At 48.3% G+C, this 12,828-nt stretch overlaps 1 protein-coding gene and 1 long non-coding RNA gene across 11 annotated transcripts in view; one reads left to right on the top strand and one right to left on the bottom strand.

The window, feature by feature from the left end:
- FAM110B (family with sequence similarity 110 member B) overlaps positions 1 to 12,828 on the top strand; it is a 220,630-nt gene that overhangs the window by 127,249 nt on the left and 80,553 nt on the right. For 9 of the 10 annotated variants that reach the window (XM_067712289.1, XM_067712279.1, XM_067712282.1 and 6 more), the window contains one exon: positions 308 to 2,180. The exons of the other annotated variant lie outside the window; for it this stretch is intronic. In XM_067712289.1, the coding sequence (XP_067568390.1) occupies positions 647 to 1,759 (1,113 nt within the window). In that variant the 5' untranslated portion in view covers positions 308 to 646 and the 3' untranslated portion in view covers positions 1,760 to 2,180. Of the gene's footprint in view, positions 1 to 307; positions 2,181 to 12,828 lie in introns of those variants that run through there. 10 annotated transcript variants of the gene reach the window in all.
- The window catches only part of LOC137210423 (uncharacterized), a 113,832-nt gene continuing 107,200 nt past the window's right edge, over positions 6,197 to 12,828 (bottom strand). The window contains exon 4 of the long non-coding RNA XR_010936516.1: positions 6,197 to 9,543. This is a non-coding gene — a long non-coding RNA (uncharacterized lncRNA). The remainder of the gene's footprint in view (positions 9,544 to 12,828) is intronic.

Below are 12,828 nucleotides of genomic sequence, written 5' to 3'. Positions count from 1 at the left end.
AACTGGGAACGACCCGCATTTCTGCACTCGTCTAGTGTTTCCGGGGTTTGGGTATAAGTGATGCCAGCCGGGCGTGATCGGGAGGCGGGTCTCCCCGCTGGGAAGGCGGCGGGAGGAGGTGGCGCGTGGGAACCCTCTGCCGCTCCTTCTCCGAGCGCGGGGCGCGGGCCTCGTGCGGCCGCCGGGATCGCCTCCCTCCCGGGCGGGCGGCGGGGTGCCCTGGGGCGGGGGCGCGCGGCTCCGCCGTTGCTGCAGCCGTGATGTCACTCGCCCATCCTAACCCGCGGTTGGTTGTTGTGTGTTTCAGCTCTGCCTGCAGTCGAACACAAAGACCTGGAGGAGACTCCCACATCCTTCGGGGAGGAGAAAGGAGGCGGCGAAGCAGCTGAAAGGAACTTGGGGCTTGGGGCCTTTCCGCACCGGGCGGCCGGCGAGGCGGCGAGGAAACTAAAGCCACGGGGCGGTGAACGAGCCGGGAGATGAGGCGCTGCCGCCGCTGCTGCTGCTGCTGCTGCCGCCGCCGCCGCTGACACTCGGTTCCGGACCGTCCGCTGCCCTTTGTGCCGCCCGCACATGTGTCTGCCCGGCGCATCCGGAGGCGCGCAGACGAGCATCCACCACGGCCGCCGGGGAGAGAGCGCCCGCCATGCCCACGGAGAGCCTACAGACAGGTAGCATGGTGAAGCCGGTCAGCCCCGCCGGCACCTTCACGTCGGCCGTGCCCCTGCGCATCCTCAACAAGGGGCCCGACTACTTTCGCCGGCAGGCGGAGCCCAACCCCAAGCGACTCAGCGCCGTGGAGCGGCTGGAGGCCGACAAGGCCAAGTACGTCAAGAGCCAGGAGGTCATCAACGCCAAGCAGGAGCCCGTGAAGCCGGCCGTGCTGGCCAAGCCCCCCGTGTGCCCGGGCGCCAAGCGCGCGCTCGGCAGCCCCACGCTCAAGGGCTTCGGCGGCGGCGCCAAGAGCGAGGGCGGCGCGCCGCGCGAGACCCTGAAGCTCGAGATCCTCAAGAACATCCTCAACAGCTCGGAGGGCTCGAGCGCGGGCTCGGGCCACAAGCACGGCGCGCGGAACTGGCCGGCGCCGCGCGCCGACGCGGCCGAGCTGCACCGGCACTCGTTCGCCGAGTCGCTGCGCGTGCGCCCCACGCCCGGCCGCGGCAGCCCGCAGGAGGGCGGCTCGCACGTGGGCCGGCGGCCGCTCGAGCCCGCCCCCGACTCCTTCCTGCACGTGTCGCACAGCTCCTCGGACATCCGCAAGGTGACGGGCGCAAAGCCCCTGAAGGCCATCCCCTGCAGCAGCTCCGCCCCGCCGCTGCCCCCCAAGCCCAAGGTCGCCGCCCCGGCCGCGGTCAGGTCCCCCGAGGCCGAGGCGGCCGAGCCGGCCTGCGGGGTGGGCCGGAGACCCTCGCTCCAGCGGTCCAAGTCGGACCTGAGCGACAGGTACTTCCGGGTGGACGCCGACGTGGAGCGCTTCTTCAACTACTGCGGACTGGACCCCGAGGAGCTGGAAACCCTGGGCATGGAGAACTTCGCCCGCGCCAACTCCGACATCATCTCCCTCAACTTCCGCAGCGCCAGCATGATCAGCTCGGACTGTGAACAGTCTCAGGACAGTAACAGTGACCTTAGAAACGATGACAGTGCCAATGACCGGGTGCCCTATGGCATCTCCGCGATCGAGAGAAACGCTCGCATCATCAAGTGGTTGTATAGCATCAAACAAGCCAGAGAGTCGCAGAAGGTGTCCCACGTGTAAGAGGAAGAGCGCGCAGCGGAGGGAGGGGGGGGTCTCTGTCCGTGCCTCGGCAGTTATGGAGGTTGTGAGGTCTCCTTGCAGTGTTGTGAGCTTCTCCACTCTCTTTGTGTTGCTTGTTGTGCAATGTCTTTCAAGTTGCATGCCCGCCAACGTGGGGACTGACCTGGCGTCCTCGGCCACCATCGCTGCAGAACCTGGCCGATCGCTCGCCATCCGCCAAAAGTCCCAGGCCAGATTCACACTAGGGCTTCGATCTTCAGCAAAACTGTTTACAAGGAAAACGGTATACAACTTCTTCAATATTTATGTGGTTCCTGTGTTTTTATATCCCGCGCTATGGTGTCTTAATTAAAAGTTTTATCCACTGGCTTTTAAGTTGGGAGTAGCATCTTTTTGAAATAAAAAAAAAAAAAGCCAATCTGCCTACACTGGAGACCGAAACAGTGGGGAAATAAATGGGGTCTGCTTACCAAACAGATAGTGACTGACCCGAGAGAGAACCGGGCTGGGCTTTCTGAGGAAGAAAGTGGGGACCCTGGTGTTAATCATGTAGGTATTGACATCCGCTCGTCACGTACTCAAGTAAGGGTTGGGGCGGCGGTGCTATGTACGTTTTGTGTCCGATTCGGTGTGTAAATGTTGGTGGTTCTGTGTAATGCTGACCCCAAGGAAAGACAATCAATGAAGGTGATTAAATCCGGAGGTTGGGTGTTGGCGGGGTTTGTTGATATTGTTCTGATTTAGGTTGATTCAGAAATTTCCACTGTTAATCTTTTGACAGAATGGCCACCCTAGAGCTGATACTGAATGTCTTTTTTTTTTTTTTAAGTTTGTTTTTTGGTCAAGAACTAATCCCATGCGGATTCTCTTCCCTCCCTTTGTTGTTGTTGTTGATAAAGGGAGAGGGGAGTGGGGCTTGGGCAGGTGGGCGCTATCTGAAGACATGAACACAAACGGAAATACCAGCCATATCGGTATAGAGCCTCCCATTCACAAGTCAATACCTTTGGTAGCTGAACCAGATCTAAGCAGCACGACCGTGCCCTCGCGCATATGTTAATCCGTCAGGTTGTGGACCTTTGTTACGCTCTAGGTAACCAGAAACACAACTCTAGGTAGCTTTAAGAGCCTGTGGTCCCTAGAGCTGCATATCAGCTTGTTCCTTTTCCCCCATAACCTGTCCTCCAGGTGGTCTAGTTAGGAGTCCATCAGCTGCTGTAGCAGAGAGGTCCACCTACAGTGCCCAGCTTCCTTGCTCTTGTAGACACGCTCTGGAGCTCCCAGCAGCACCGCCTTAGGCTTCATCAGCTAATAGGACACTTTGTACGGTGTAAATGCTGTAAGACTTTGTACATACTTCAATTGTTATGAAATCTTTAAGAAGAAAAAAAGGAAAAGTTACTCTAATAAATAGCTCTGGTGCAGGCACTCATGGTGGTGGTTTCTTTGTCCCTTCCTTTGCTCCCTCCATGGAATTTTCACCTTGGACCGTGAGCCAGAAGCAGATTTTTGATGGTCTTGAAGGAGCAGCATTTCATTGTTATTTTCGCCATGACACAGTTATTCTGAACAGCCGTGTTCTGCATTGTGTGCGTTTTGCTAAAATAGTTGCATCGAGGTTCCTAAGATACGCTGCTGCCGCTTTACTTAGTTCACACTTTCAGCATTTTCATCTTTTCTTAAACATCAGAATTTTTCACATCTTCCACCAAACTCTTCAGTTGTAAATATTTGTGAGTTCTGACGGTAGAGACATACTTTTGAAATTTATAGCCTTGTTCTTATTTGTACAAGTCCAAGTCATTAACATTACATGTGTTCAGACACTGGTCCACTCATTCATTCATTCATCCATTCCTCTTTCAAAGGGGTGTTCGTTGAGTGATTCCCTTTTCAGGCCTCACCGTTGACCCGGGACTGCTGTGGTCAACAACACAGTGTTTGCCTCAAGGAATTTAGATTTTCACTTTTACTTTAAGAGAAGAATCATTCCTCTCAATGGACATGTCTTACCTCCTGTTATTAGGACATTGAGTATTCAACAGGTATTTAATGAATCAAGTTATCTGAAGATTAACATTTCTTTTAAAGTTCCATATAACATGTAAAAGTAAAAGGATTATTTTTAAAGTTTCAGAAACAGAAACGATATGATTCCCAACTCTTACTGTTCACAAACATTTTCCTTTTGAAAATCAAATTTGGTTCCTTGACTCTCCACTGATTTTGAATTTTTCTGGTTCTCTGCTTAACTTCTAGTTCAACTAGAGCTCTACTTTCCATAAGAAAGACTTTGAAATACTGCTATGAGTGGTGATACTACAATGCATTCAAGATAATAGGATGAAAGTTTTATATTTTTATATACACACACGTTTTCTTCCCTCACCATTTGGATAGAAATGTGGCCATTTAAAATATTCATGGCTTAGCATTTATATATCCATCTCTTTCTTGGGCTATTGAAATACTAAAGATAGATGTTATTTTCCTAAGGTAACTGGTTTTGGGGGGAGATGAGTACTTGACGAATTTAATATCCCTGCCTATGCTGATTTTGTTTGAATCTCCCAACACTTCAAAACCACCTTTAATCTGTGTTCCAACAGAGCTATAAATCACCCCACTATAGTTCAGTCTAATCTTCTGGGGCCTCTTTATACCATGGACAAATGTGAGGCTTTGGGTGCCTATGGAAGAGGGGAGTTCATTATTTTCTTTTTGTTCTTGAAATTAGAGTTTCTATAAAGGACAATTTCAAATGCTTAATATTAAATCCTGAGAGTAAGACATTTCCTAATTGTGAAGTCCTCTTTGCAAAATGCTCACTTTTGTAGCTCATGGGATTAAGTATCTTGAGTGTGTGTGTGTGTGATGATGATACTGTTGGTGTGAATATACGGCTGTAATATAGTTCAGCCCACTTTTATTACCCCACACGATGCAGAGTGACACAGGATTGCACTAGATGGCTCTGGAGACTGGTCGTTTCTTTTTTCAAACCACCATGTCTTAAGACAGTCCTCCCATATCCACTGCCTCTGCTATTGCCGTAGTTCAGGCTCTCATCTTCCCTTAACTGGACTGTCTCTCTAACTGGAATTCCCCCTCCCCACAACCAGCCTCTTCCCATGCCATTTCATGCCAGGGATATCATAATCAACTCTGATGATGTCACTCCTCTATGCAAAAACATCCTCCAGCTTGAATAAGTTGCTGATAGGATAAATCCTAACTTTTTGACAGAGAAAGTCGGGCATTTCCTTCTCAGACCTCATCTTCTGTGTCCCCTTCAGCCACCCAGCCTAGGCCTCCAGGCTCCAACCAAAGAGAAGTTTCCACTGGGGACCTTTTACCACTGCATCAGTGATCTATGGCTGCGTAACAAATTTCCCCAGTACTCGGCAACTTAAGGCAATAAATATTACCTTGGTTTCTGTCGGTCAGGAATCCTGGAGTGGCTTAGCCAATTGGTTCTGGCTCAGGGTGTCTGGTTAGACTACAGACAAGATGTCAGCCAGGGCTGCATCATCTGAAGGCTTGACCAAGGCTAGAAGATCTGCTTCCAAGACGGCTCACATGGTGTTGGCAAGAGTCCTTGCAACACGGCATCTGGCTTCCCCCAGAGGGAGTGACCTGCGAAAGCAGGGGGGAAGCCACGGTGCCTTTGGTGGTCTGGCATCCTAAGTCACACACCTGCACTGTGCTCAGCTCATCAGGAGGGTGTAAATGCAGCCACACTCATGGAGAGGAGAACGAGGCACCACCTTTTAAAGGAAGAAAGATCAAAGAATTTGTGACTTGTTTTAATATCACCATTACTGCTGAGTTGCCGTAGCTTTTCATTCTGTGAGGAATGCTTTCTTCTCCCTCCGTGGCCTCACAGACTCGACTGTCAACCACTGCGATATTTTTGAGTTTCAACATTGCCTTTTCAAGTTAAATGATCATTTTTGTCATGATCACCATGGACCCAGACTTTCCTAGACTGCATGGGTGCCTTTGTGTGAATTTTGAGACAGTATACTTTCCTCAAAACATTTTATCGTCTGCCCTAGGGAGGAAGGGGGGAAACTGTCCTAATAAATGCACAAATCTCTGATGGTTACTATGTGAACTATGGCCTGAGAGTCGGGCACAGAAGCCCAAGGTGTATAGTAGATGCTTAATAAGTGTTGATATTTTTAAGCTATCACATTTGAGTCCTATACTAGTTACACTATAAATGTTATCACACTGAACCCAAGGTGATAATTACCGACCCATTTTAGAGATGAAGAACCTCAGTTCCATAGAGATTAAGCCCCTTAACTAAGATCCCAGGGGAAGTAAGTGGCAGAAGGGAACCTGAACTCAGTTCTGTGGTTGCTGCTCTGCACTCCCTACAGCCCAACTCAAGACAAGCACAGGCGGACTGAGTGTGTTGTACTAAAAACCAAAGCGCCCTTAAATTCATCTGGATAATTTTATCTGCCTCCTGTGTATACAAGCATATCTCAAACAGTCAGATTTTCAGCAATCTCACTCTTACCCAAATGGTAACCAATAAAATTTTAACAAAGACTTCAGCCCACTGAGTTCAAAGAGACAAGGCTATAGAATCGCATTCTTTCATTCTTGAACGAGGCATTTTGAAGCCCGGTCCTTTCTTTTTTGATCAAGGACTTTGAGAAGGGCAAACAGTGGAGGGAAAGGTCTGGCCACGATTCAGCAATCAGGAAACACGTGTTGACGATTCGGTGAATCAGCATCGCTCTCCTGTCCCAGCCTTGGGGATGTACACAGTGTGTACTGACCAGAAGACGCACTGGGGAAGGAATATATAGGTGAAGGGTGCTCCGGAGGAATGGAAGAGATTCTTCACTGAGAAAAGATGACTCACCTCACCACGATTTTTTTAATATAAATTTATTTATTTATGGCTGCGTTGGGTCTTCGTTGCTGCGCACGGGCTTTCTCTAGTTGTGGCAAATGGGGGCTACTCTTTGTTGCGGTTCACTGGCTCCTCACTGTGGTGGCTTCTCTTGTTGTGGAGCACGGGCTCTAGGCGCGCGGGCTTCAGTAGTTGTAGCTCGCAGGCTCAGTAGTTTTGGTGCACGGGCTTAGTTGCTCCAACCCATGTGGGATCTTCCCGGACCTGGGCTCGAACCTGTGTCCCTTGCATTGGCAAGCGGGTTCTTAACCACTGTGCTACCAGGGAAGCCCTCACCGTGATTTGTGAAAAGTCCACCCTCCTCGTCCACTTAGCCCTAGAAGATGACAGAGAGTTCTGCCGGCTTCCACTCTGCTGGCCATGAGCTGCCACGCCCGGGGCCAGAGGCTCGGCGGCTACGCATCTGGCTCTGGACAAGTCAGGTGCACAGAGGGTTTCTCGGGTGTTCATCTCACGCCCTTGCTTTGGCAGAAACCCAGCAGAAGGAAAGTCCAGAGGGAGAGGGACCTCCACAGCCCTTTGGAACCCCCTTCCTTCAATAACTGAGACCCATCTGCCTAAAGTTTGCCTCCACTCCCTCATCTGTGAAATTCGAGGGAACCAGCTGATGTGTGTGTTCTCTTCGGGGCTTTGTGACGGCACCGAGGGCTGTTTGGGGAGCATCAGGATGAGGTGTGAGGAATGAAAATTCAGGGAAGACTAGGCTGCTCTTGTCCTGGCAAGCAGGACAGCAGGCAAGGCCTGATGGGGGCCAAGCACGTCGCTGACGGGCATGTCATGCACCAGCCGCCCGAGCGAGTTTTAGTTGGGGAAAGAAATAAAGTCTATAAAAGGATTCTTCTCTGAATGGAAGGAATCTCCTGAAAACTTTCAGGTTGGCAGAAGCTGGCAGAATTCAACGTGGCCAGGTACACACCCTGTACAAAGCTCCAAGGGTGATAATGAAACAGTCTTTCACTAGCTGGGCATTTCATTCATTTCACAGTCATGAAACAGCTAGCAGGATGTCTTCGACGCACTGCTGAGCCCGTTGTCACATCATCTTATGTTACTCTCACAAGAACTTTGGAAATAAATTAGAATCCATTTTGCTGATGAGAGATCAGAGGATTAACCAACTTTCGAAGGCACACATCCAGTAAGTGGAAAAAGTGAAATGAAAACCCAGGTTAATAAAGCACGTCCTAGGACTCATTCCACAATGAATTTTTAGCATCTAGGGTGGCAGGAGCCATTTTGCAGTAAGTCACCTTGCAGAATATTTCTCAGAAGCTTAAAATACCATTGCATATCCTGGTTTGTGATTTTTCCATACAGGGAGTGACTCAAAACTCTTCATCCTATTTGATCACATCAGGACTGAAGCTTCTGGGTTCTTCTGAGAGACGTTAGCGATCCAGTCTCTCTCCAGCTCAGTTCGCAGAGGAAGAAACAGATGCAGAGAAATAAGGCGGTGGGTCTCAGCCAGGGCTGAAGAGCAGTTAGGTGGCAGATGGGGGTAGAGCAGAGGAACCTGGTGCCCTGGCACCCCCACTGAGTACCAGGCTCAAGGAGCAGCGGACTGGGTACCACTAACAATTCCATCATGCGACGTGATTACCACAAACTCTGGTGTTCCTACGCTGTGTTCCTCGTCTCAAAAACTATCAGATATTTAAAGAAATTTCAATTAGGAGGCTTTCTGTTAACATACATTAACTATTAATTAATCCTAGCAGATATAAAATTCTATTAAAAGATTAAGAAATTTCTCTAGGGACGTTATGGACAATTTTGGAAATAATTACCACTATTTTAATTTTATTTATTTATTTATTTTTTTGCGGTACGCGGGCCTCTCACTGTTGTGGCCTCTCCCATTGCAGAGCACGGGCTCCAGACGCACAGGCTCAGCGGCCATGGCTCACAGGCCCAGCTGCTCCGTGGCATGTGGGATCTTCCTGGACCACGGCACGAACCCGCGTCCCCTGCATCGGCAGGCGGACTCGACCACTGCACCACCAGGGAAGCCCTGAGGATTGTTTTTTGTTTTTCTTTTGTTTTTTAGTTTTTTGTTTTCTGCAGCACAACCTAGCCCATCCTGACTGTTGCCTCAGGGGAAAACCAATACAGACATGGCAGCAAATACATAAAACACCACCATGGTATTCCAGCAGGGGGCAGAATCAAATGGCCAGGCTTAACACATTATTTCTCAAAGTGTGCTCCCAAAACACATTTGAATTCCTTGAGGTTCTCAATAAAAAGCTCAGTAAAAACCTGAGCTCCACACCAGGTCTGGGAATCTGCTTTTTTTTTTTACAAGTACCCTCCAAAAGATTCTTAGGTGTTAAAATTCCAGAGTCTCTACTTTCACAAATAATCAACTTTCAGTGTTACTAACTAGAAAACTGGTGAAAATGTTACAGTTGCCAGATATTTGAAAATACCTTTGTTACACTTTAGAATCATAGTTACAAGCGCTAGCCTTTTGGAGTCTAATTTTCAGAAGTGAAAAATACATTCAAGACTACCTGCCATAAACAGGACTAATTACTACAGTTCAACTCTACTGATTGGGATGGGCAGGGGAAGGGGACAAAAATCTAAGTCTGCAGACAGGATTTTCAACTTGACTCCTTCATTTGTCCCAAAGGTCAAGGAGTAGCATACATACCTTTTCTTTGCCAAAATACAAAAGCTTACCCCTTACCTGAAAATACACAGTCAACATGGCGCTGCTGGGTAGTGACCATTGAAGGCCTCCTAGCCGACTGTGTCCAAGGCATAGAAACACCTCCCACTTTTCAATGTGTGTGTGCTGACCTCTCAGCCATGGGTTCACCATCCTGTTCTCTGACAGTTCTGCTTACTGGGGTAGAGAAAAAAAAAAGGCAAGCCACGCATGAGTACAACTGCTCCCTCCACCGAGTCAAACTGCGGTGGCTCGTAATTGAGAACATACGGAATTTCAACTGGGGAAGGAAAAGGCCGACAGTGCCTGGCTTCACAGGTTTCGCCTTCATAAGTGTAAGTAAGTTTGAAGCTTTCGAGGATTTCTAGGCATCCTTAATCTTCTCCAGTTTTTCTTCTCTTTTATAATAGATGGAGAAGAGCAGCCAGGTGAGGTCTTAACGTGCATCACGAGCTCACCTTCTGGCAGACAGGCTTCCAAATGCTTCGGTCACATCCCTTTCCTCTATTGAGTTCTAGACCGTTTTAAGGACTTGAACTACTGAGCATTTTATTTTGGTGGAAAAAGGTGAAACATTCATTTAGTAACTTCATGGGCGTGTGGTTATTTCACTAAAGGCTCTTCCTATTTTCTCCCAATGAACGGACAGCTGCACACGGTTTAGGAATGTGGGGCTCACGTCTGTGGCGGCAGGAGAATAACTCCACTTGGTCTGGGCAAAGGCTTGATGTGTTCTGTCCACCTTTCGAATTTCCCAGAGCATCTCAGTGTACAAGCATCTGATATAAAACCAACCTTCTCCCCTAAAGGCGCCTTGCTCTGAGTTTATGGATTTGCGTCCATCTGCTAAGAATTCTTTGCTTGAAAGAATTTGAGATTTGGACGGCATTTCAGGTTCCCGAGGGTTTGTTTTCACCCCCAGATTCACCACCTGATGCCGTTTAAATACAGTTTAATAGTTGAAATGGATTTTTGTACTTTCTGCACTCAAATGATTACGTGTTCATGTGCCTGCACACGCTGGATTTCTTAATTCCAGACAAGTGTGTGGAGGGTCACATTACATCCCAGTTATTTCTTTAAATTAGAATCCTAGTGATTTGGGGAGGTCTGTTCAGAGGGATTTGAAATTCTATGCAGCCCAGCAGATAGTAAGGCTGATTTCAAGCTGAAAAGGAAATATTAAGCATCTTCTCTTCTTTAGCACTGATTTGCTCTTAACCCTTTTTCCTGGTGATTGAGCTTTTTCACACATTCAGTTTTAGGGGAAAAGAAAACAATGGAGAGCAAACGTCTTGCTTAGTGAGAAGACAAACCTACAGCTAATGCGGTGGGTGCAGTTCTGCTGCATTTTCCTCTTTCTGTCCCTGCACACGCGCCCGCCAGTAGGTTGCCTCCCCATGGGCAGGCGCTATTTTCCCCACCGCTGGGTCACCGCTCTCTGGTTAACTATCTGGTGCGTACTGGGCGTAGGTGCTTGATCCTTGTTGGAGGAATGTGTGGTAGGGAGGAGCCAGGATCACTTTAGGAGTGTAATCTGAGAGGAGAGACCAGAAAGGCTCAGCAGGTGGCTCCGCCAGCTGTGCCCTGTCCCCTCACTGGGCTCCCAAACACACGCGCCATTTGTCTTTCCCTGCGGCCGCCTCCATCTCATTCCCCTGCCGTGAGTCGCTGGTCTGCTCTAGGCTCAAGGCAGTGAGCCCACCAGAAAGAATGCCCACCCACAAGGAGGTCTGGTCCCCTTGGAAAGTAAGTTAAATAAGTCAGCTACATAGAATGTTAGACAATGGCCCATGCTTAGGAGAAAGGAATAAAACAGGGATGAGTGATAGGAAGTGGCGAGTGATAGGAAGTGGCCTTACTCAGGGTGACAGTTGAGCAAAGACTGAAGGAAGTGAGGGAGGAAACTTGCAGAGATCTGGGGAAAGCAATCCAGGCTGCAGACGCAGCAGATACACGGTGGGAAGCTGGCCCACAGGGCTGAATGGGAGTGAAGGGGGATCAGGTAGGGCCCATTAGCTGTTTAGTGGTAAGTGTCTAAGAAAGAAAAATGTTCTAGAAATCAAATGCCACTTAGGAAAAGTCCAGGTTAAGCAAACAAGCTGGTTCTCTGGGATCTTTATTGAGCCATTAATCTCCAAAAGGCAGTTTTAGTGCAAACTGTTTCCTAAGTGAATGTGAGACCAGAACCACTTTTGGGGAAACTCAGTTCTGTAGAGATCACAGAAGCAAGCTGAGGGACAGGAGGGTGGCTGGGTGGCTGTGCTGGCTGACTTGAGGGCCCCCAGCTGTGTCCCCAGCGTTCCCTAACCAGCCTGAGACATTCAACCATCAGAGAAAGAGGGGGAGGCCTAGAGGGAGCTGCTGTGTCAGGCGCAGAAAGAGCATCATAAAAATATTACATTTTCCTTACACATAGGAATAGAACTAAGTCCCACTATTCCTTACTACCAATTGGTACTGTTGGTCAGTCCTATATTTTCTAATAAATTTATTTATTTATCTTTTTATTTTTGGCTGCGTTGGGTCTTCATTGCTGTGCACAGGCTTCATTAGTTGTGGCATGTGGGCTTCAGTAGTTGTGGTGCGTGGGCTCAGTAGTTGTGGCTCACGGGCTCTAGAGCGCAGGCTCAGTAGTTGTGGTGCACGGGCTTAGTTGCTCCGTGGCATGTGGGATCTTCCTGGACCAGGTCTCAAATCTGTGTCCCCTGCATTGGCAGGCGGATCCTTAACCACTGCACCACCAGGGAAGTCCCTGGCCAGTCCTACTTTTATTTTCTTTGTTAATAGCATTTGTGTAACAGAAAAGTAAATAATACAGAATAATATAATTTCAGGGCTTCCCTGGTGGCGCAGTGGTTGGGAGTCTGCCTGCCGATGCAGGGGACACGAGTTCGTGCCCCGGTCCGGGAAGATCCCACATGCCGCGGAGCGGCTGGGCCCGTGAGCCACGGCCGCTGAGCCTGTGTGTCCGGAGCCTGTGCTCCGCAACGGGAGAGGCCGCAGCAGTGAGAGGCCCGCATACCGCAAAAATAAATAAATTAATTAATTAAAATTAATTAATTAAAAAAATAATATAATTTCAAATAGACATCTTTATTCATATCTTTATAATAAAGCAATAACACATATGTGTATAATTGTATATATACATATATAGTGAGCATACACTATATATACATATATAACATACATTTCCTTAAATATACACGAGTATATATATATATATACATGAGTACATACTATACCTATATATGTATGTAACATACATACATATACTATACATAAACGTATACATATATAACATATATAACCTATGCTAAATGTACATATATAATATACACACATGTACTAGAAATATATTATACATAGTGGCATTATACATACATGGTGGCATTAGCCACCAGCCCAACCTGGAGAAGAAAGACAACAGGAACCATCAAAACCATGGAGACCAGCGAT

The sequence above is a fragment of the Pseudorca crassidens genome, chromosome 17, assembly GCF_039906515.1.
Source record: "Pseudorca crassidens isolate mPseCra1 chromosome 17, mPseCra1.hap1, whole genome shotgun sequence".
Lineage (NCBI taxonomy): Eukaryota > Metazoa > Chordata > Mammalia > Artiodactyla > Delphinidae > Pseudorca > Pseudorca crassidens.
This window is presented reverse-complemented; position numbering and strand designations above follow the sequence as displayed.